This window comes from Gopherus evgoodei, chromosome 1 (genome assembly GCF_007399415.2).
Source record: "Gopherus evgoodei ecotype Sinaloan lineage chromosome 1, rGopEvg1_v1.p, whole genome shotgun sequence".
In the NCBI taxonomy this organism is placed as follows: domain Eukaryota; kingdom Metazoa; phylum Chordata; order Testudines; family Testudinidae; genus Gopherus; species Gopherus evgoodei.
The window spans coordinates 232984391-233009183 of NC_044322.1; the positions used below are offsets into that span (position 1 = coordinate 232984391).

The 24793-nt window shown below is 43.6% G+C and overlaps 1 protein-coding gene across 7 annotated transcripts in view; it reads left to right on the plus strand.

Moving 5' to 3' along the window:
• The window catches only part of DUSP16 (dual specificity phosphatase 16), a 102527-nt gene that overhangs the window by 60784 nt on the left and 16950 nt on the right, over positions 1 to 24793 (plus strand). For all 7 annotated transcript variants that reach the window (XM_030539295.1, XM_030539271.1, XM_030539305.1 and 4 more), the window contains one exon: positions 21820 to 21983. In XM_030539295.1, coding sequence (XP_030395155.1) covers positions 21820 to 21983 — 164 coding nt within the window. The remainder of the gene's footprint in view (positions 1 to 21819; positions 21984 to 24793) is intronic.

The following is a 24793-nucleotide window of genomic DNA, read 5'->3' on the forward strand; positions in this document are numbered from 1 at the left end:
CAGACCACGCCCCACTTCAATGGCTCATGCGTATGAAGGACAATAACGCCCGCATTATTCGCTGGTATTTGGCCTTGCAGCCCTATGCATTTACCATCCAGCATCGGGCTGGCAAGGACCATGCCAACGCGGACTTCCTATCCCGCCTCAAAGAGATGGAACCGTCCAGCCCCGATGAGCGGGAGCTGGACTTGAGGGGGTGTGTGTGTAATGAGGCGGTGTGGCTCCCCTCCTCATCCGGGAGGGTCGAGCCCCATCAATCATCCCTAGGGGCGGGGCCTGTAAGCGGAAGTCCCGCCCCCCAGAGGGTCAAGCGGCAACCCGGAAGAATAAAAGCTGGCCCTCAGCCCTCAGTTGGAGCCCAGCCACCATCAGGAGCACACCTGTCCGTGGGAGCTCCTGACTGGGAAGCTGCTGAGGCCGCAGGCCGCTGTCCGGACTGGCCAGAACCTCCCCGCTACGACGACGAGCTGCCAGCGCTGCCCCACGAGCTGCCAGCGCTGCCCCACGCCCGCTACGACGAGGAGTGGCCGGAGACGCCCCGCCCCTGTTGCGACCCCGAGGACCCCCCGGAACAGGCCTGGCCGGACTTCCCAGGAGAGCTGCCGGACCTGCCGCCCAGCCCTGGCCGTGAGGAGCCGATGTGGTGGGACGTCCCTGAAGCTGATCCCACGAACCAGGTAGGCTCGGAGGGGGATACTGGAAGTAGCCCGGGAGCAGCTGACCCAAGTCAGGCTGCAGACCTCCCGATACCCATGGCAGTGTGTTGCGGTCAGGATCCCCACTGACCACCTGCAGCGGTGATCACCGCTACTAGGGCCCCGGGCTGGAACACAGTGGAGTGGGTGGGCCTGCGTTCCCCCTGCCACCCGTAGCCGCGTGGCAGAATCCCCCTCCCCCTCGCCTGAGGAGGCCATTAGGCCTACTGTGTGTTTGCCTAACCCTGACGCAAGAGGATCTGAGCTGTTATAACTGTGTTTGGTGCCCCGCCTGAACCAAGGGCTGGGCCCCCTCTGACTTTGCCACTGCTCTGCCCTGCTCCAAAGGGCCCGAGCAACCCGGACTCCTGCCAGCCCGCCCTGAACCAAAGGGCCGGAGCTGGGATAACTGTGTATTGTTACTCAGCCCTGCAGCAGAGGGTCTGAGCCCCGAACTGACTGTATATTGTTGCTCAGCCTTGCAGCAGGCGGCCTGAGCTCCTAATTAACTGTGTGTTGGTGCCTGCCCGAATCAAGGGCCGCGCCCCCGTTGACTGTGCCACTGCCCAGTCCTATCCACAGGGACCGACTACCCGCATGGTGGGCGACAGTCCTGAGACCGAGCCCCGCAGACGACAAGTCGAGGCCGGTGTGGCTCCCCTCCTCATCCGGGAGGGTCGAGCCCCGGCGAGTCTAGCCTACACCAACCTTGGCACAAAAAGTGGGAATGTGCTAATAAAGTTCGCGGATGATACAAAGCTGGGGGGTATTGCTAACACGGAGAAGGACCGGGATATCATACAGGAAGATCTGGACGACCTTGTAAACTGGAGTAATAGTAATAGGATGAAATTTAATAGTGAAAAGTGCAAGGTCATGCACTTTAGGGATTAATAATAAGAACTTTAGATATAGATTGGGGACGCATCAGTTGGAAGCAACAGAGGAGGAGAAGGACCTTGGGGTATTGGTAGGTCACAGGATGACTGAGCCGCCAATGTGATATGGCCGTTAAAAAAGCTAATGCGGTTTTAGGATGCATTAGGTGAGGTATTTCCAGCAAAGATAAGGAGGTGTTAGTACCGTTATATAAGGTGCTGGTGAGACCCCACCTGGAATACTGTGTGCAGTTCTGGTCTCCCATGTTTAAGAAGGATGAATTCAAACTGGAACAGGTGCAGAGACGGGCTATTAGGATGATCCGAGGAATGGAAAACCTGTCATATGAAAGGAGACTCAAAGAGATTGGCTTGTTTAGTCTAGCCCAAAGAAGGCTGAGGGGGGATATGCATGCTCTTTATAAATATATCAGAGGGATTAATATTAGGGAGGAAGAGGAATTATTTAAGCTTAGTACCAATGTAGACACAAGAACGAATGGGTATAAACTGGACACTAGGAAGTTTAGACTTGAAATTGGACAAAGGTTTCTAACCATTAGAGGAGTGAAGTTCTGGAACAGCCTTCCAAGGGGGGGTAGTGGGGGCAAAAGACATATCTGACTTAAAGATTAAGCTTGATAAGTTTATGGAAGGGATGGTATGATGGGAGAGCCTAATTTTAGCAATTGATCTTTGATTATCGCCAGATAAGTATGCCCAGTGGTTGGTGATGGGATGTTGGATGGGATGGGATCTGAGTTACTGCAGAGAATTCTTTCCTGAGTGCTGGCTGGTGAGTCTTGCCCACATGCTCAGGGTTTAGCTGATTGCCATATTTGGGGTCGGGAAGGAATTTTCCTCCAGGGCAGATTGGCAGAGGCCCTGGAGATTTTTCGCCTTCCCCTGCAGCGTGGGGCATGGGTCACTTGCTGGTGGATTCTCTGCAGCTTGAGGTCTTCAGACCACAATTTGAAGAGTTCAATAACTCAGGCATAGGTTAGGGGTTTGTTATAGAAGTGGATGGGTAGGGTTCTGTGGCCTGCTTTGTGCAGGGGGTCGGACTAGGTGATCACGTTGGTCCCTTTTGACCCTAGAATCTATGAATCTATGCTTCTGGGAGAATGTGTATGTCTGTATTGTCAGCAAGTATGTCTGTAACAGGTATTTTAAAATACCAAAATAATTGAAACTAGTGTGATTATGTAGTGTTGTTGTTTTGACAAATTTGCAGGATTTTAAAATATTGTATGCAGAATTTTTAATATTGTGCAGAATGCCCCCAGGAGTAACCCATGTAGCACTATAACTGGCATCTTACAACTGCACATAACAACATGAGTGTGGCTGGTCTAGAGAGTAGGTATGCTAGCGCTAGAACACTACATTAGAAGGATGTTAAGGTAGCACTCATTTTTGGCATTTCCTAGTTACTAAGGTTACCCGTGCAACCCTAATTTGGCCCCCCCTTGTACATATACATTATGATATAATAGCTAATTACATGATCCCATACTATTTTTCCATAGGACCTCTGCCTTATGTGAATTAAGCCTGTGCAGCAACTATTTTTGTATCTTTTTTTCCATTCAGTGTGTGGCTCCATGCATTATTGGACATATCCTTCACCCATGCACACACAGATCATCAGCAGGGTCAGGATCTGTAGTTCCCCAGAGCTGTCCGCTGCCACTTGAGTAATGGTGTAAGTCTTAGAAGATAAGTCTTCTATTATGTGACTAGACTAATGGAGTGGGATGGAGATGCACTTTGCCAGTGGGTTTCACAGCTATTTGCTAGAACGTGTTACCTGGGAACAGTGGTTCACTTTTAGGTTCTGTGGAGGAGTGTGATCTAGTTGCTATAGACTCTTCTGCTCCTCACCCATCTCTGGAATTCAAGCCAAGCAGCTTCCTCCTTCTCCTTGTTGCATGGGCACCACTGGAAGAGATTTGGGAGCATAGGACAGATTGTCTTTCTGCTTTCAGTTCTGGTGCCTGGCACCACACTGGCCTCAAGCAGTTAAATGGAGCAATTGCAAGGGTCCTGCTTGGCCCCTGAAGCCCTGGGAGGGAACATGTGCAGTTAGCTGCAGACAGGAGCTGGAGTTGGAGCATGCCCAGTGCAGATAAAATCTTTGGAGAATTTAGCTGCAAAACTCTAACCATCTTTTTCCCCCCAGAAGCTTATAACTTGGCAAAAATTGGACAGTTCCCTCTCCCCTCAGACTCTCCACCTCCACCCCCCCTGCCCGGGGGCAGCAAAAAGCTCATCCTCTTCCTCTCGCCAGCCCCCTTCAAACTTCAGCTCTTTGCTCTGAAGCCTGGAGCTGCAAGAGCTTTTCAAACAGTTCAAGGATTATTTTTTAAATGGGCAAAGCAGTGTATTCTTCGCTCATCTGAGAAATGGCTGAATTATTTTTGATAAGACTCCACCCCTCCCTGTTCCCCAACCCCTTCCTCCAAACAAAACCTGAGGTATGCCTGGCATGGAAAAGCTCAGCCTGAATGGCTGAAGTTTGACAAAGTTATAAGAAACTGAAAACAGTTTTATAATGAGAAGTGACAGGCAATTTTAGCTACAGACTTTTCTGCCAGCATCACTTATGATTTCAGTCTACTCCTCCAACTGGATTATTAGCATCTGTGAGTTTCATTCTCAAGGTATGAGAATTTATTGATATTTACTCAAGTGATATGCATTGACATGCTTTTTGTGACTTAGTATCTTTTTAAGTGTGTCCTATGCTACAGCCAGTGCATAGTAACTGTTTGTTTTCTCCCTAGCCCTGCCCCATCTCAATAGAAAAAGAGAGAATTCAGACTAATTTTAGTTGTATGCAAGACACACAAAAATGGAGCCAAAAAACTTCTTTCTGTGGCCTTGTTTTCACAGATTATTCTTAACATTTGCCACATAGAGCTCCATTGGTGGCAGTAACACTATGTAAACAAGATGTGCTTGGCTTCTGGCATCTTTACCACCATCTACACTTGTTCTGAGCAGAGTTGGATGAGATGATAGTAAAAACACTAGTACAGTAGAAACTCAGAGTTTTGAACACCTTGAGAACGGAGGAGTTTGTAACTCTGAACAAAATGTTACGATTGTTCTTTCAAAGCTTTACAACTGAACATTGACTTACTGCAGCTTTGAAATTTTACTATGCAGAAGAAAAATGCTTCTTTTAGCCATCTGAATTTAAATGAAAAGCACAAACAGTTTTCTTACCATGTCAAATCATTTTTTTAAAAAAGTTTTTATTTAATTAATTTATTTATTTATAGTAGTCTAAATTTAAACACAGCGTTGTGCTCTTTTCTTTGGTCTGTGCAACTGCCAGTACTTCTAGTTCTAAATAGGGGGTGTGGCTGATCAGTCTGTTCATAACTCTGAGGTTCTGCTGTACTCTGCTCACACTAGAGCTCCCTCCATTTCTGTCACTGGTGGAGCTGCATCTGCAGTAGTGCAAGAGTAGGAAATGGTAAGGAAAAGCTCAGTATAGATACAGCCTGTCATTGTAACCTATCTTTGAAATGAATAGGGCCACTCATGTGAGTGAAGAGTTACAGAATTAGGGGGAGATTTTCAAAGGCACATATGATAGGTGCCTGATTGCAATTTGAAAATATTTTCCTGAAGACATTTTTACTTTTGGCACAGCCTGGGAAAGACCTGTGTGCTCTTAAGCTTCTCTTGGTCTGTCTCTTTTGGCCTCTCTGGCACACAGTTCCTGGGCATGCTCTCCGTTACCCCTACACAGAAATAGGACGTGCTGGCCTAGGCCCCCAGGATGAGCGCTGTAAAGCATCCCAGACAATGGAGCCATGATCTGGTTAGGAGCCTTCTACTCACTGCTGTAATATAATGGATTTGGTTTTTAATCTGCTCCAAGAACTCAACAAAAATCTGTGTGAAGGGATAGAACAGGAGAGTCTGCTGAAAAATGTCTGCTGAAATGGCAGTGTTCCTAACCGAGCTGTGCTGCGTGAACTTATGTAATGGAAAATGGCAGGCATCCCTGTTTAGCTGAGCTGGAATGCATGAATTGTAATGATCTGAGAAGATTTGCAGTTCATTTAAACAAGGTGGAAACATTGCAGATTCATAGACGTTCAAGTCAGAAAGCTGACAACTTTATTTTCTTTGGTACTTATTTTTCTTAGGGAAAAAACTGCTGCAGCTTTAGATAAGCATTTTAATATGTATAGGGGAAAATATGGAATAGGAACACAATTTTGAAGGTGCTACTCATAAGCCACAATTTGAAGAATATCTAATCCTACATGAAGCAAAGTACCACTTCACTAAAGTTTAGGGATTTGTATACTTACGGTTTTTATATTAATGCTTAATTTTGCTATTGAATGGTACATAAGGCACCTCTACAACTCCCACATGCCCTCAGTCTCAGTTCAACTCTTGTCTGGAGGACAACAACTTCTTAAATTCTGGTTTGCTTTTATGGTCTTTGATTCTAGGCTAGTCTTTTACATAGTTTTAGCAATTGTGCTGAAACAATCCACAAGTGAAAATAGAAATTAGATAGATAAAAATAGATAAGTTAGACTTGATTATCAGGCAAAACATTCTTTAATGTTGATACATAGCTTTAATTTTTTAATGGGCTTTTTGTTTCAAGGAGTACTAGAGTCTCATTTACAAATGGAAGTGGCCCTAGCTGAGGAGGAGGAGGAGGAAAAGAATAACAAACCGGAAGTTTTTGGTTAAGTGGGAAACCTTTCATCAGTCAAATGCTATCTCTTGCTACTTCTTTAGTGGAAGCTTACTGCTTGGTTTTTGGTCTGTCACCTGGGATTTAGATTCTACCATCTCTCACTTCCCATGCCTCCTGACCTAAAATCAATTAAATGTATATTTAACACTGAGATCGGGAATGGCTATGCATATTATGTAAGTCAAGCTTGGCAATGCTGAGAAACTGGTAGAAAGATGAATAGTTTTTCTTTTCCCACCTGCTCATGTTGACAGAGAATACATTGAAGAAAACTTCAAAGAGAAATTCTGTCTCCCCTTTTAACTCAGATAATCTCTAACAAGAATCTAAGATGGGGAGGGCAGGGAGATTGTGGAAAATCAGATGGTTTGAATGACACTAAAAAGGGTGATACAATCTTTGTAACTGCTTTTCTTGGGTATCCCCAGTATGCATTGTCTCTGGGCTCCTCCAACAGGCCTTCCACTCTTTCAAACAGACACTGTTACTGATTGATCTCTGGTTTCAATCGAGCAGCTAAGGAAGGAATTCTTCTGTGAATCTTGCCATGTAACCATATATCTGACTTTTGGTTTTCCAGCCGGAGGTGTGTGCCAGACTGCTGGGATATTTATGCTAAATATTTCACAAGAGAGAAATCTTTTTTTTAAATAAAGGATGTGCTGTTTCTTTGGACTTCATTTATTAGGTGCTCTCTGTGGATTTCCAATACCCTCATTCACACCTCTAAACCAGGGGTTCTCAAACTTTCATTGCGCTGCCACCCCTTTCTGACAACAAAAATTGCTACATGACCCCAGGAGGGGGAACTGAAGCCTGAGCCCACCCAAGCCCTGCTGCCTGGGCAGGGGGGCCAAAACTGAAGTCCAAGGGCTTCAGCTCCAGGCAGAGGGCACGTAACCTGGACTCGGGCTTCAGCTTCAGCCCCAGGCAGTGGGGCTCAGGCTTCAGCCCTGGGCCCAGCAAGTCTAATGCTAGACCTGGCGACCCCATTAAAACAGGGTTGCAAACCACTTTAGGGTCCCGACCCACAGTTTGAGAACTGCTGCTCTAAACTATGGTATGTAAAATTAACTTCTTCTCTCTTAGTTTGAGAAAGAGACAGCTTGAATTCCTTTGATATTTTAACCTCACACAACTGGGGAGCCTCATTATAAAAGACTGTTTTTTCTCATCCTCTCCCAAATTAAAATTTTTTCTCTCTTCCTCTCCTCTTGGGCTTGTCGGGTTGTCACCCATCCAGGTTTCACCCAGACAGTCTGGTTTTTGGCTTCTGTGTCCAGATGCCATTTAGGGTTGCCAGGTGCCCAGTTTTTGACCAGAAAGTCCAGTCAAAAACAGGACCTGGTAAGCATAAATGGCTCCCAAACCACAAGTCTGGTTACCACGTGGTGGGGTGAGGGGCTGGGTCATTAACCCACACCAGCCCCTGCTCAGCCAGGGCTGGCTCCTACCTGTAGGCAGTCTCCTTGAGATGATCCAGCGAGTGGCGGGAGGGTCCCATTACCAGCAATTAGAAAGGTGGCAACCCTACAGCTCCTCTACCAGATTTTTGGCAGAGAAGAACTGCATTGGGCTCCCTTCAGAGCTTGTGATGTTGCTCATCTTTGACAGAAGTGCGAGGAGTAAATTAAGTGATGAGTGGAACTGTCTGTTCTTACTAACTTTTCCTATTTCTAGTTGAATTTCCTGTCAATCTCAAAAAGGAGTTTTTTGGTTTTAGAAGGAGATACGGTATTAACGCATGCACACATGACTCTTGCTTTCTTGTGCTTTGTCCACGTGTTTTCAACTCACTTAAAAAGGGCACTCATCTTTAGACACGGGAAAATTTCAGTTGGTGAGCCCCTAAAGCACTTGAGGGCATTAAATAATTAGTGTGCAGTATGTATTAATCTTCTCAAAGTAACTTTAAAGGGATGTTAGGAGGAAGGATTGTCTAGTGGTTTGATTTTATCTGTATTGTAGTTATGTCTGGAAGTCTGAGCTGAGGACAGTGCCCTATTATGCAAGGCATTCAATGAAAAGACTAATTCTGCCCCAAAGAATTTTCTTGTCACACACTTAGATTGTAAAAGATGGATACGAGAGACAGTGGGGAGTACAAGGTAACAGAGAGACTACTCTGATTAGTGTAAGTCAGTGATTACAGCCCTCCAGCTGCCTACTCATTGAGTATTTTCTACACATCACAGCAGAGGTGAGTTTTTTCAGGAAGATTTGAAAGAGGTTAGCGTAGTGGTCTTGTTGAACTTCCTTCCATGCCAAAGGGGTTGCGTGAGAGAGAGGGCAACCATGAAATTGGACTGCTGGGCAATGAAGGCTGGCATTGGCAGAGTAGGAACAAGGATTGACCACTTATGACCAGGTAAGAGAGGAGTTAGGGTGGGGCTAACCCATGTATGTACTTAAAACTGAAGATGAGTCGCTTGTGGTGAAAAGGGGATGTTTGAGGTAGCTGGAGACCAAGAGTTATAACATCTGGATTTTGAGTTATAATTTATTGCCAGGGACTTCCTGTGTGACCACTATGCCTTTGTCACCCATATATAAAATGGAGATAAACCCCTACCTCACAGGGGTGAGGAGCCTTTATTAAAGGGCTTCTGAGCTGCTCTCAGCAAACATACTATGTAAATTAAGTATTTTTAATCAGAATGTGCCAACATTTAAATTTTTGCTGAAATCTTCCTGGTTATCTTTTGTCAGCACTACCCCTTTGGTGTATGAAGGCCTAGCTTGAACCAGCTGAAGGAACTAAGGCATGAATACACTGTACTCAAAATAAGTCACTGGAACACAGTCTGGGGAGAGGAAGCTTCTAATTTTATCTTCCTAATTTAAAAAGCCTTTGCAGTAGGATTTCATCTTGAATGGTGTAAATGGGTATTAGATCGTACTGGTAAAATACTTAAGTTACACGTTTCTGTGATTTGTACTTTACAAATACAGGTCATAGATCCAGAACCTAGTAGAATTTTGTTGTTATAATAGAGGTGGTTGTCCCTCTTCAGTGATAGATGCTGGTTTGATGCCCCGGAGAAGGGAAATTCTGTCTACAGAACTGATATAGTACCTGCAGCAGCAATCAACAATATTTTTCCCTGTGTTATCAAACTACCACATTCTCATACTCATAGACTTTAAGGTCAGAAGGGACCATTATGATCATCTAGTCTGACCTTCTGCACAATGCAGTCCACAGATTCTCACCCATCCACTTCTATAACAAATCCCTAACCTATGTCTGAGTTATTGAAGTCCTCAAATTGTGGTTTGAAGACCTCAAGCTGCAGAGAATCCTCCAGCAAGTGACCCGTGCCCCATGCTGCAGAGGAAGGCGAAAAACCTCCAGGGCCTCTGCCAATCTGCCCTGGAGGAAAATTCCTTCCTGACCCCAAATATGGCGATCAGCTAAACCCTGAGCATGTGGGCAAGACTCACCAGCCAGCACCCAGGAAAGAATTCTCTAGTAATTCAGATCCCAACCCATCTAACATTACATCACAGACCACTGGGCATACTTACCTGCTGATAATCAAAGATTAGTTGCCAAAATTAGGCTATCCCACCATACCATCTCCTCCATAAACTTATCACGCTTAGTCTTAAAGCCAAATATGTCTTTTGCCCCTACTACTCCCCTTGGAAGGCTGTTCCAGAACTTCACTCCTGTAATGCTTAGAAACCTTCATCTAATTTCAAGTTTAAACTTCCTAGTGTCCAGTTTATAGCTATTTGTTCTTGTGTCCACATTGGTACTAAGCTTAAGTAATTCCTCTCCCTCCCTAATATTAATCCCTCTGATATATTTATAAAGAGCAATCCTATCCCCCCTCAACCTTCTTTTGGTTGGGCTAAACAAGCCAAGCTCTTTGAGTCTCCTTTCATGTGAAAGGTTTTCCATTCCTCGGATCATCCTAATAGCCCGTCTCTGCACCTGTTCCAGTTTGAATTCATCCTTCTTAAACATGGGAGACCAGAATTCATCCTTCTTAAACATGGGAGACAGTATTCTAGATGAGGTCTCAACAGTGCCTTATATAACGGTACTAACACCTCCTTATCTTTGCTGGAAATACCTCGCCTGAGGCATCCTAAAACTGCATTAGCTTTTTTAATGGCCATATCACATTGGCAGCTCATAGTCATCCTGTGATCAACCAATACTCCGAGGTCCTTCTCCTCCCTTGTTACTTCCAACTGATGTGTCTCCAATTTATAACTAAAATTCTTGTTATTAATCCCTAAATGCATGACCTTGCACTTTTCACTATTAAGTTTCATCCTATTACTATTGCTCCAGTTTACAAGGTCATCCAGATCTTCCTGTATGATATCCCGGTCCTTCTCTGTCTTAGCAATACCTCCCAGCTTTGTGTCATCTGCTAACTTTATTAGCACATTCCTGCTTTTTGTGCCAAGGTCAGTAATAAAAAGGTTAAATAAGATTGGTCCCAAAGCTAATCCCTGAGGAACTCCACTAGTAACCTCCTTCCAGCCTGACAGTTCATCTTTCAGTACGACCCGTTGTAGTCTCCCCTTTAACCAGTTCCTTATCCACCTTTCAGTTTTCATATTGATCCCCATCTTTTCCAATTTAACTAATAATTTCCCATGTGTAACCATATCAAATGCCTTACTGAAATCGAGGTAAATTAGATCCACTGTGCTTCCTTTGTCTAAAAATTCTGTTACCTTCTCAAAGAAGGACATCAGGTTGGTTTGGCATGATGTAACTTTTGTAAAACCATGTTGTATTTTGTCCCAATTATCATTGACCTCAATGTCCTTAACTACTTTCTCCTTCAAAATTTTTTCCAAGACCTTACATACTACAGATGTCAAACTAACAGGCCTATAGTTACTCTGATCACTTAGTTCCTATTTTTAAGAAAGGGGGAAAATATTAGCAATTCTCCAGTCGTACGGTACAGCCCCTGAGTTTACTGATTCATTAAAAATTCTTGCTAATGGGCTTGTAATTTCATGTGCCAGTTCCTTTAATATTCTTGGCGGAAGATTATCTGGGCCCTCCAATTTTGTCCCATTAAGCTATTCGAGTTTGGCTTCTACCTCGGATGTGGTAATATCTACCTTCATATCCTCATTCCCATTTGTCATCCTTCCATTATCCCTAAGATCCTCATTAGCCTTATTAAAGACTGAGGCAAAGTATTTATTTAGATATTGGGCCATGCCTAAATTATCTTTAACCTCCATTTAATCCTCAGTGTTTAGTGGTCCCACTTTTTCTTTCTTTGTTTTCTTCTTATTTATATGGCTATAGAACCTTTTACTGTTGGTTTTAATTCCCTTTTAATTCTGACTCCGAGGGACCAATTCTAGGATTGTGAGAGTAGTTGTATCTCTATGCCTATTCAGTCTTTGCATGTTAAACTACGTGGTTTTAAGGATCCGTCTCAGTTTTCTCCTACAAACTAATTGTGACCATTAGTAGTGCCAATTTTCCCATCATTCGGGTACCCCGTGGTCAAGATATGTGGTACAGGCCTCTCTTTGTGCCAAGATGATGATGAATTTGAATAGGAAAATAACTCCTCCTGAAGGAGTTTGTGACAACTTTTCATCCCTTGTAGGTTTGGCCCTATATTGTTTCCCGAGTTAGCTAGGAAGGGAGCTGAAATGCCTCTGGTATTAGGATTCCTTAACAATCATAACACATATAAACTGTATTGGGAATCTTGAGTGTTTTGATGAAAGGGAGGTTGAGCAGCCACCACTTTTCAGATCCATAGCAACAGGGTAATTAAATAGGAGACTGGATTTTGGCAGAAGTCTGTGAATGGAAGTGGAGGCATGTATGCAAGACAAGCTGGCTTTACAGTAAAGATTTTTGGGGGGGGGGGAGGCAACTGAGTTTTCTGCCACCCACAAGCATTTTGGGCTGCTCAACCACTGAAGGCTTTTGGCAGCGTTAATGTAGTTTCATAGAAACTCAGTTTGAGAATCATAGCCACAAGTAATGAACTAAACAAGTCTGCACTGGAATGCACTGTGGTACATCAATCTGTTGAGTGCTGCGACCGCTGCCTAAAATGAACGGATGTTGATGCTTATTTAAAACTGTGAACTCATTGAGGAGAATCCAGTTCATTCTAACAAGCTACCTAATGAATTGATTTTAGGTTTAGCCAGTTATGTCTAATTGTAATTTCTTGTAGAGCTGTATTTTCCAAACTCGGTTAATAAGTTTACAGAGCAAAACAAAAAGTTCAACTATAGTGGATTACTTTTTCAGATAGGTACAGTCCAGCTGACTTAATGTCAACATCCATTTACCAGACCCTTTTTTTGGGGGAGGGGGGGACATCTAATATCTTCTTCTATAGGACCAGGCCGTTCTCCAAACCAAAAAATAAAATTGCCAAGGCTGAATCATATTTTTGCAATTATTTGCAATTTGGTGCTGAAAAATGAAATCCATTATGCATCTGTCTGTCTGTCCATACTTACTCTGCAAATAGGTTGCGGTGAAAAGCCACTTTGGCATTAAGTACTCCTTTGGAACTGGCAATCATTTTTTCCTACAATAAATAAGAAATGGCAATTTAGCTTTGATGAATAGAAACAGATTTCCATTTAGTTTATTGATATGAGGTGAACTCATCTGTGTTACCATATTTTTATTTGCAGGGCACAGGTAATCTTTCAAAACCTTCATTTAAAAAGACCTTCAAATTTCTGCACTTATTGGAGGGATTGTTGTTTGTTGGCGCCCAGTTTATACTTTTAGGAAATTCCCCTCTTCCCACCCTTCCCCCCCACCCCCTGATAGTTTTAAAACAAATAAGAGGTTTTGTTTTGTTGTTTGATTCCAATTTAACAATAAAGCATGGAAGAACCTGAATGGCTCAATAATGCTATTTAAAAACAAATATTTCAAAGTTCTTCTTGACTTTTTCAGTCTCTCTAATTTCAGTCCTTTGTGCATTTGGCAGTTGCCCTAATTGCTAGAGCTACAAAGAATAGCTTGCCAGATATTTCAAACACAGGATTACCCTTGTGGTTTAGGCACCCTTAGAAGATGAACTGAGGTTTTCCAAAACTTGCCTAGGAGGTTAGGACCTAGGCCCAGTCAAGTTTATCAAAAGCTTCAGTGAAACTTTATTAAACTGCTAGCTTTGTTAATGACCTGTAGATCTTCTTGCTACAATTTCAACATGACCATGTGATTGATTTACTATTTGCAAGGGCTGGAGTGGTAGTGGAGAATGGGTGGTGTTTAGAAATGAGTGCCAAAAGAAAAGCACATTTTCTCTTCCTAAGACAAACAGCAGGGTGCTGCAAATCTGATCTTGCCAGTAGCCTAGTTCCAATTGAAGTAGTTATGGAGATTAAGTTTGCCTTGGCAGAAAGGTGATGCACACGTTCAGGGCTGGCGCACAGCATTTTGGCACCTGAGGCAGGGAGCTCAAATGATGCCCCCATACCCCCTCGCTTGGGCCAAAACTTAGAAAGGTCTCAATTCTGCCTTCTTCCTGTTCTCTCATGGTACTGCTCTGCTACCCACTCCAATAAAGGAGACCTAACAACTTTAAATGCCTTACTTAAAATTTTTGAACAATACTTAACTTTCAAACTCCTGAACAGCAAATCTAACTTTTCTTATCTGCATAGTAAACACTGGCATTTTTATCTGAAAAATCAAAGTGGTGCTTTGTGCCTTCTTGGTGGCAAAGATTTGAACTGCTTCCTGCTGAAAGTCCACAGTCTGGGCTAGCTCATGCTCTGTTGAGATGGTTGCAAAGCTGACCAGCCTCTCCTGTGTCATGGTGGAGAATAGATGTGTTTTATTAACTTCAGCTTGGAGAAGCTGCGTTCTCCACTGGCAACTGTTACAGGAAGTGTTAGAAGTATGCGCAGAGCAATAAAAGCATTTGGAAAGAGGGTGGTCATCTTATTTGTGCACTTATATTCCAGAACAGCCTTTGGAATTGATCCTGCTGAAATGTATCTTGAAAGGGCTTTCAGTTCATCACCTAAATCACTTGCATCAATATCGTGCATGTCATCATGTGTTAACACTGTCTCTAGTGCCCTGCATTGCTGGTGTAGATCGTCTTCAGGTATAGTGAGGAGTTTTGGAATATCATACAACATCCCAAATATACTACTGTGTTCCTTGAGCTGCATGAAATGTTCTTCAGCTGACTGTATTGCACAATCTAGCACCTCATTAAAGAATTCAACTTTGAATTGTTGTTTGGGGTCTCTTATGGGATTATCCCGGTCTTCATAATCAAAATGTATTCTTCTTCATGACTCTTGTATTCTTGAATGGGTGGGAAAATAGCATCAGTGTGAAGTTCCTCTGCCAACTTCTGTGCACTCTTCAGAAAGTTTTGAAATCCCTCTGTAACAGTGTACCCCATAAGACTTTATAAATGTATGTATGATATAACTGGAATAGGGTTTTGCTACATATGCCGTGTAACATATCTATGGAAAGGCTGTGATCTACTGGTTATGTTCATCCTAGTTGTGTGTTCCAAGTTATGAACACCATTTGTGTGTTCCAAGTTATGAACATTGGCTGTATAATTGCTTGATTTCTAAGTGGCCTTAGTTAAAACATTTGGTCACTTCTTGGGAAAGGAATGTGCAAATTAGGTGCTCAGTCAGGAAGTACTTACAGACAAAAGAGCTTGGAAGACTCCGATCCACATAAGAAGTCTTCCTGAGGACGGTCAAGGTAGCATGTGGGTAATGGTTACTACCTGCAAGTCCTGAGTCATGCATGGACATTTGACTTGCCCATGTGATTCCAAATCTCCATTTTGTGACTGGATTCTACACAGGGTCAGGAGGGGGTCTCCACCCAAAAGAGAGAGTCTATTTATTTAAACCCCTGGGAGACCCCTCCATTTTGTCTTCAGCTAGCTAAAGAAGGAGCCTCTCCACCCCCGGAGGATACTTGAAGGAAACTAGAACAAAGGAGAGTAACTACAGGGGGTGTGAGTGAGTGCTGGACCCAGGCTAAAGGGAGATTAGCCTGTAAAAGGGAGCATTCTGGAACTGGTGAGGATCCTATCTGTATTTAGTTTGATTAGACATAGATTTGCGCATTTTATTTTATTTTGCTTGGTGACTTAGTTTTGTTCTATTACTACTTGGAACCACTTAAATTCTACTTTCTGTATTAAATAACACTTTTTACTTAATACATACTCTGAGTTAATTAATAATACCTGGGGGAGCAAACAACTGTGCATATCTCCCTATCAGTGTTATAGAGGGTGAACAATTTGAGTTTACTCTGTATAAGTTTTATACAAGGTAAAATGGATTTATTTGGGTTTAGACCTCATTGGGAATTGGGCATCTGAGTGCTAAAGACAAGCACACTTCTGTGAGCTGTTTTCAGGTAAACCTGCAGCTTTGGGGCAGACCCTGGGTCTTTGTTGGAGCAGATGGGAGTGTCTGGCTCAGCAAGACAGGATGCTGAAGTCCTGAGCTGGCAGGGAAAACAGGGATAGAAGTAGTGTTGGCACATCGGGTGGCAGCTCCCAGGGGGGTTTCTGTGATGCAACCCATCGCACCCTCATATGACCGCTAAGACTGTAGGTATGACTTTGCTTTGTCCAGTCGTTCCATTGCTCCAGATATATCAAGATCAACAGCTTGGAGTCTCTTGCTTACAACATTTATTTCAAACAGTATGTCATGCCACAACACTAAGCCACACAGAAACTAGAAGTTATGTATGTTTCTGGTGATTCATTTCCCTCTGCCACTGTTCTCCCACGAACAGTTCCTGTAATTGCATTATCCTCCATAATGGCAACTATAGCATCATCTATCTTCCCAGTTTGGTATTTGATAGGTTTTATCGCCTCCATTCGACTTTCCCATCATGTGGCACACAGTGGTTTCAGTGTCAAAGAAGATGTTTGCAGATGTTGCTTCAAAATTTGCCATAGATGAGTTGATGCATAGAAAAATACATAGATGCTTTGAATAGGGTGACCAGATGTCCCAATAAAATTGGGACTGTCCTGATTTTTAGGCATTTGTCCCACGCCGCGATCGATGTTCGGTTGGGACGCAATTTGTCCCAATAATTCAGCAGCCTCACTAGAAACTGATGCTGCATCACTGACCACCAAGTTCAATGCATGAGAACTGCATGGGACAAAAAAAGCTCGAGGGTTTAACTCTCTGATCCGTGTCTGCACTCCTCTGTTCTTTCCTTTCATGTTGGCACCATTATCTTAGCCCTGACCTCTCATGTCAGCTATCGCAATTCCTGTATCTTTCAGCTTTTTCAGAAGCACGTTTGTCATACCAGCTCCTGTAGTATCATCAATGTCAATAAATATTAGAAAATGCTCCATGACAGTTACATTGCCTGGACATTTTTGCTAGGTTCTGTTGTTGTTGTTACAAAATGCACCATTAAAGTCATTTGTTCCGTATGGCTGATGTCAAATGTGCAGTCCAGAATAAGAGTAATATCTTGCTGACTTCAGATCTGCCACAATGTTCTGTTTAACTTTTGTTGCCAGTAACTCTGTGATCTCATTTTGAATTGTTTTTCCAAAGTACAGTAACTCCTCACTTAATGTTGTAGTTATGTTCCTGAAAAATGGAACTTTAAGTGAAACGATGTTAAGCGAATCCAATTTCCCCATAAGAATTAATGTAAATGAGGGGGTTAGGTTCCAGGGAAATTTTTTTCACCAGACAAAAGACTATATGTATGTAAAACAAACACACACACACTTTTAAACAAACAATTTAATACTGGTACACAGTGATGATGATTGTGAAGCTTGGTTGAGGTGGAGTCGTAAGAGGGCGGGATATTTCCCTTCCTGCTAAAGGGAGGGAGGGTCAGTGGTTTGAGCATTGGCATGCTAAACCCACGGTTGTGAGTTCAGTCCCTGAGGGGGCCATTTAGGAATTTGGGGATTGGGCCTGCCTTGAGCAGGGGGTTGGACTAGATGATCTCCTGAGGTCGCTTGCAACCCTAATAATCTATGATTCTATGAACTAGCAATTGGCTGAGCTCTCAAGGGTTAACTCTCTCACTCTGCAAGGCAGCAGGAATGGAGGGAGAGATTCGCATTTCCCTTAAGTACACTGCCTTGTTAATTAGATTAGCTTGCTGAGACCACAGCTCTGGTGTGTCCCCCCTGCTCTATGGAAAATGGGGAAGCGGGGTGCAGGAGCAGAGGGGAGGGGGACACCCTATTACCCCCCTCTTCTTTTCCTCCCCCCAACCTACCCGGCACAGCTCGGGGAGCAGCTCCAAGGCAGAGGGCAGGAGCTGCACATGGCAGTAGGGGGAGGGACACAGCTGAACTGCAGGCATAGGGAACTTAGGGGGGCTGCTTGTCCACCCAGGTTCCAAGCCCCCACCAGCTAGCTGCAACGGGCTGCTCTTCCTGCAAGCAGTAGACAAAGCAGGCAGCTGCCAAATGACATTAGAAGGGAGCATTGGACAACTTTAAACGAGCATGTTCCCTAATTGATCAGCAACAAAACAATGTTAACCGGGACAACTTTAAGTGAGGAGTTACTGTAGTGGGTGTGTGTACATTTCTTGAGTGGTGACAGCATCAAACTCTCAGACATCAGCTCCACAACGTTAAGGAAGTTTTCCATTGTTTGGCACATACAGCTGATCTGAAGTGCCATGCAGTGCTAGGGTTTGGGTAGCAAGCATTCTCACAATGGAAACGAGCCTTTTCAGAACATTTTGCCAGTAAAGAGACTCTGATGAATCTTCTCTTGATGCTGATTATCTATGGTGGCCTTTAACCTTAGTCTCATCTGAAGCTCTTTCCACCTATGGAATGCTCTCTAGTGATTTGCTGCCTTCTCATAGCATGCCAGATTTTTCCAGTCCTTTTGTTCCTGTAGAACCCAATGTGGCCGGAACATTAGACTGGAAGAGTTTGCAACAAAAACAGTATGCAGCATTCTGGGTTTTTGAGTACATAAGCCACGTCCTCTCTACTTTGTCACCATTGGGGATTTCACACCAGTAATGTGTTGGCTGGAAACTTCTGTTTTCATTGTCTGTGGGGAACATGAAGTTTTTCACTTGCTGTGGCCCATGCAGTACAAGGAAGTCCATTGGACTACTGCTGAAGTGGGTCCCCAGTCCTGGATCATCTAGACTTAAGGAACTAAACTCAGCAGCAGCTGTTTCTTGCGCTTCCACCACACTCTTCTCTGATCTACACTTTTCTTTCATTTGAGATGGAGATATGGATGCTGCAGCAGCTGCCAGGTCACCTGCACTCTGACTAACTGGAAGATCAGACATCTCCTCACCATTCACATCCTCACTGGGGCCGGAAGGCTCACTGTGAACATTTGTGCCTATGTATCTCAGGAGAGCTCCTTCCTGCTTAGATAGAAAAGCTTCCTTTGCTTGCTTTCTTTTTTCTGAGTGCTGCCCCAGAGGGGTGTTTTTCTTCTTTCACTCATGACTGCTGTTCTGTGCCAGCTATTGTGGCTCTCAACACTCAGTTGAAGGAGACAAATAAGCAGGCTGGTAGCAGGGTCTGAGTGAGGGAAGATATCAGCGTCCGAAGGGCCTAACTGGCTCCTACTGCTTCAGTTGACTGTCTGTTCTCCTCAAGTGGGTTCAGGGAAGCAGCAGGAAACAGGAAGCTCCCTGAGAAGCTGGTGTTAATCAGTCCAGGCTCCTGGAGGTGCTAGAGAGGTACATAAGAGGCTCCTCCTCCGCTCTTTCCCTGCAGCTCCTGCTGCTTTCTGTTATTCCCTCTCACCTTTTCTCCTGTCTGCCTGTTATGTCTCTTGTGCCCTCTTTCCTCCAGCACAGCACTCCACCATCTCTGTGCATCTAGAGGAGAGAGAATACATCTGAACCAGCAGCAGACACAATTTTCTACACTCTGGGGCCTAGTGGCACCCTCCGTTCAGTCTGGTACCTGAGTTGGCAGCTTCAGTTTGCCTCATGGTAACACCAGCCCTGCACACGTTATGAAAGTGGAGGGCAGACACGGACACACACACACACACACACACACACACACACACACACACACATCCTCTCTCTCTCTACCTCTTTTCTGGTAAGCTTGAATGTGTGACCTTTCGAAGGCAGGATTTGTGCTCTGTGTCCTCATCTGTCCACCAAGTTAGTTTTCCAGTTACCTTTACAACAAGACAATAGGTAGTATCATTAACTAAAGCTCTGTTCTTGCATAGGAAGATGCTTATATTTGGTCATGCTAGTTTTCAGACTGCAGGTACTCTAGTAGGGAACATAACCAATCTTTACAGCCAGAGATACTTGAAACAAGATGGGATACTTTTTCACTATTAGAACATTTTTATGTAAAACTTCAGTATCGTGATTCAGTATTTCTGATATCACACACCAGCTAACAAAAGTATGGACAATGCCAGGTCTTTGGGCTGGAATTTTAGTTTGACTCCTACATTGCAGCTTACAGTTACAGTACAGATAGATGTTGTTGTTTCGAGTTCCTAATACTATGCTATTTATTTGGATCAGTAAGCCTGAACTGTAATTGTTGCATTTCCTAGTGACAGCTGTCAATATTTGTACTTTTATTGAGGCTGTGTTTGTGTGGATAATGGCTGCTGTTTGGATTGGTCTCTGCTGTTGTGGGGAAGAAATAATAGAAGGTATTTAACAGAAGGGAACTAAAAACACATTCATTAAGATGTTGCATCTGACGTTGAAAGGCATGTGGCATATTAAAGGCAGACAGAGTAAGAAATAAGGATTGGCTCTCACATCCTTTGAAGGCAGTGGCTCTGTGGAAGAGTGTACTCGCCACAGGCACGCCACCTCATGGCTGGGCAGGACATAGTGGCTTCTCCTTTGGCAGCCCTTGAGCTTCAGCTCAACTTCAGGCTTTGTGGACCTTCCAGCAGCTGCCTCCCGGGTCTTTGCACCACTGCCTTAGGTGGGCCCAGAGGGGAGCCCAGGCCCACACTCTGCTCTGGATTCTAGACCAGGAAACAGATAAAGACTGTTTCTTCAGACTCTCTCTTCTGTATCCCTCGGCTGCTTCTGACCATACGCCACAGCAAGGCTCTTCTCACAGCCTGTTCCTAGGCTGACTCTCTCCTGCAGATCCACCCCCAAAATGGGAACCAAACTAGGTCAGGGGAATAAAAGGAACATAACGGTCCTGCAACAGGGCTGCCTGCCCTGAGGAGGCTCCGAGACTTTAGAGGTTCTAGTTTGGCTCTGGCCCCAGCTGGGTCTTGCTTCGTGAAGCTAGCCGAAAGGTCCTCTCCCAGTCAGCTTCTACTGGGCGGGGCTCTTCCTCTTTTAACTCCTCCCTTCAGGCTTGGCACTTCACACATGTAACAGGGTGGGGCTGATTGGGCCCACAGGCACTCCTTAACCCTCTCTTAGTTAGCGTGGCGTCTACATACCCCATCACAGGCTCTCATTGATGCCAGTGGGACAAGATCTTGAACTATGCTTACTTGTTTGTGGCTAACAGTCTTAACCTTGTCTGCACTAGCATTTATCTTCATATTTCCTACCAGCAGAGCTACATGAATGGTGGGAATGCTAGTGTAGACAGGTCAGTGTTAACCACTGGGGTTGTAGTCCTAGTGTCCGTTAGACCTTCTTTGAGCAGACTTAAACAATGCTGTGGTTAAAACACTAGCAGCCAGTCTACATATGTGATAATGCAACGAGGGAAAAACTTTAATAAAAATACTAGGGCAACCATAATGTGAAGAGAATCTAAAGCATTAACCAGAATGAATGAGGGACCAGTTAGTCAAGATTCTTGTTACTTTTACTGACCATCTGCCAAGGGAATCCCAGAATCTAGATTTTTACTTTCTTCCCTTATTTAAAAAAAAAAAAAAAGACTGAAGTTTCTACTTCTTGCAGCTTTGAAATGTGAGGTCTACAGGGAGACAGGCTGAATTTTTTTTGTTGGGGCACAAGGCTAGGATAATGGAAAAATTCTGCCGTCAGTGTTCATTCCGCTAACCATGCATTTTAACACCTTTAAAAACCCTGTACCGATGACCCATCCTTCTCCTTTCCATTGCTGTGACAGCGATTGCAGTGAATTATTAAAGCCTTGGCTCAAGGGGAAAGGGACAACGTCATTGCTAATTCTAGGTGATCGGATATCTTTTGGGGAGCTATTTTTTGTTGTCTCCATTCCACAAGTAAATGTTGAGAATTGAGAGGTACCTTAAGTTTTTGAGGTAATGAAGAGAAGAAACATTTCAGAATTCTTTTAGATCTTGGTGGTGGGTATATGAGGCAAGACTCTGTGCTGGATTATATACTGGACTTGGCAGTCACAGCAGCTGTAGCAAAGACACACATGCAGCTCTATCATCTTGCTTCTCTAGGGTTTTCCAGCTGCATCCCATCACTGCTCCTCAACCCCAGATTATTTGTGTGTGTTGAGAATTGATAGTGGGGCACACTAAAATACTTTGACTTGCACTTTCCCCACTGAACTGAAACTCAGGTTTTTGCTTTTCTTAGGTGGGTTTGCTGAATTCTCCAGCTGTTTCCCTGGCCTCTGTGAAGGAAAATCTGTTCTAGTCCCTACTTGTATTTCTCAACCTTGCTTACCTGTCTCCAACATTGGTCCAACCAGAATCCTGCCTCATCTTTACCTTGGTTGCCAGCGAGATGTCCTCAACAAGGTGGGTACTTTGAAATGATTATTTACGGCCACGGATGTGTAGTTTTCAGGAGTGAAAAGAGTTGCTTAAAAACAAAACAAAAAATATACAGATCACACTTTCTGAAATAATTGCATCTTGTGAGTGCATTGTGATGTTACAGGAGTACAACTGCAAAACACCTTGCGTAAATGCAATTGGCAGACTTGTGTGGCTTAACCTCAATCAGCTATGTGATACCTATTTCAGTAATCTACCAGCTAATAGGAAATTAATCATCTGTCACTGCAGAAGTTGAACTAGCTTCATGTGTGGCTCCAGCTAGTTCTTTTGGCAAACATACAAGTCATGAACACAAGTGTACTGATGGCAAGTACAGGACAAAAAAAAATTGTGTTATTTCATGTTGTTTCATGTATTTTCTAGAAGTGCTAGGAAAAATCTGTTTGAAACACCGGGCATCTTGTAAGGAGATATTACTGCATATATCCTGCTTTAAAGTCACCTTATAAAATATAAAGTCTTGGACAGTCCATTGGGCCTTTTAAATTCATCCGTACTATAGCACTGTAATTGTGGTAAAACACTGATCACAAGTATAAATAAGTTTAATAGATTGCTGTTCCTTGGCTGCTTTCCTAAAATCAGCAGCTCTGCAGTGGTTTTAAAATAGCCAATTACACGTTCTGTGGGGGAACTAAAAGTTCTTGCAGGGGGCCAGGCTCATGATTTATCTAAAAGCTTCCTCAGTATCTAATTTCTATTGCCTTATGTGCATACATGAACTATCTACATTCCTGGCTCATGCTTCAGCCCTCATGTCACCTCACCGGGTAATAACTTTTGTTTTATGTTGAAATGAAGGGGGGACAAAACCTTCCCTCTTTCTCAAAATTCCAGTTTATTCCCATTTGACAGCTGGTATTTACAAGGTGTTTAAATACTGAGCTGTGAGAACTATCTAAGATCCACAAAAGTGGTGTTTTCCTGGTCCCTACCAGGTTACCTCTTCACCCAAGTAGGGCATGTCCAGTTTCGTATGCATGTAAAAACTTGTGTGTGAAAACATTTATTGTTCCAGTCTTAACAGGCCTGTAATTCTATCACATTCAGATCCCTTTACCATAATTAGATTCTTTCCAGTTCCTTCTGTTTCTCTCTGCTTTCCAGTCTGTTTTTAATAAGGTATTGTTCATGGCTTTTTAGATCCATTATTTTAATGGAGTCCTAGGAGTATAGGCAATTTACTAGTTACTTGTTTCCACAGCACATAAAGAAAGCAGCCAGTATGGAAGATAGACCATGGTGATTATATTCACTTGAGATATTTCTTTTAAAACTTGCACATATTTTACTGTGCACAAGCCAGCAGTTTAGACCCAACTTGTTTTTGGTGGATGTCTGAGTAATTTATCATTTTTTCTTAGCGTGTATATTCTTAGTGGTCCAAGGACAGTGCAAATCAAAGATTTTTTCTTTTTTGCCTTGCCACAAACCCATGGAACTTCTCCAAGAGGCTTTATTTTCTATTCTGATTATTTTAAATACACAATGATCCCCAAGGAGTGTTATGTCCAGACATGACAAAGTCCTGCTCAGCAGCCCCACCAGATTCCTGATCAAGATCCCTGCATTCAGGATGAGGGACAGAACTCTTGCTTTCATGTTATCCATCTGGTTCTGAGACACTAAAGGTTTTGCTATTTGTTATGTCCATAGTGGCCCTAGCCAGTGAATAATCCTGATGGGGGGAAAAAGAAGCTCCTCTCCACACTTAAAAGAAATTAATGCCTGTAAAGGGAGGAAGTACTTGCACAATTATTGTATGTGTAATCTTCAAGGACAAAGCTTGGGTTAACTTTGTTGAGAAATGGGTGTGGGATAAGGGGAGTGAATCCTTTCAGAGTGGAGGGGTTGTCTGTGAGAGCCCTAAGTGTGTGTGTGTGTCTGTCTGTCTGTCTGTCTCTTTTGTTTTTTTGTTTTTTGGTTCAGCAGAAGCAGGGGAACATGCCATGAGAATTTCTGATCTTGATGTAAAGGTATGTGGCCATTAGATTGATAAAAGTCCTACAGTTGTCCATGACTAGAGCTAAAGTGGGACCCTAGAATTCCATCAAATCCTGCATTTCTTCATCTATCTGTTGAGGGAATTCAGGTCTATAATCACTATCCACTTTACATTTCCTTTGGAGAGCCACATAAAAGGTGGAATAAATCTCTCTCCCCCGAATTGGTGGTTCTGTTCCTGTCCTGGATAGATTATTAATTTCTTCATTTATCAGTTTGCTAGAAGTTCTAGCAAAAACTAGGAACTGTCTTTTGGGTTTCTTATCAGTTCCATGGCAAAGCAGCATCTTATGGTCTCAGACCTATTTGTCTATCATACATTGTCCTTCCTCCCCCTCTCTCTGAACAAAAGGCGGAAGACTCCTATTGTGAGCTAGACATCTCTGATGGGGCTTACCCTGCAGAAAGTAGGTAGTTTAAAGGGTATTGATGGCCCTCTGCTTATTGTCCTGGTGACTTGCCTCTTTGGGCAAGTCTGGACCAAGGCTTTCACCTTGAATATCTGTAGCCTTTTCTGCCTTCTCTATGTAGCTGAGAGAGCAAAAGGAAGATCTCTGCATCTGGAATCCCATTGACACCTTCCCAGGTGATTTAGCAGCAGAAAGAGACTTTCCTTCTCTTTGGTGGGAGATGCCAACAGCCTTCTTCATTTAGCTTTCCTGAGCACCTCGGTTTTCTGGCAGTCTGCTAGTACCAGCAGTGATGGATATGTGAGGTACTATGTTTTTCAGAAAACAAGTTGGAAGAGGGCTCACCGTGATAAG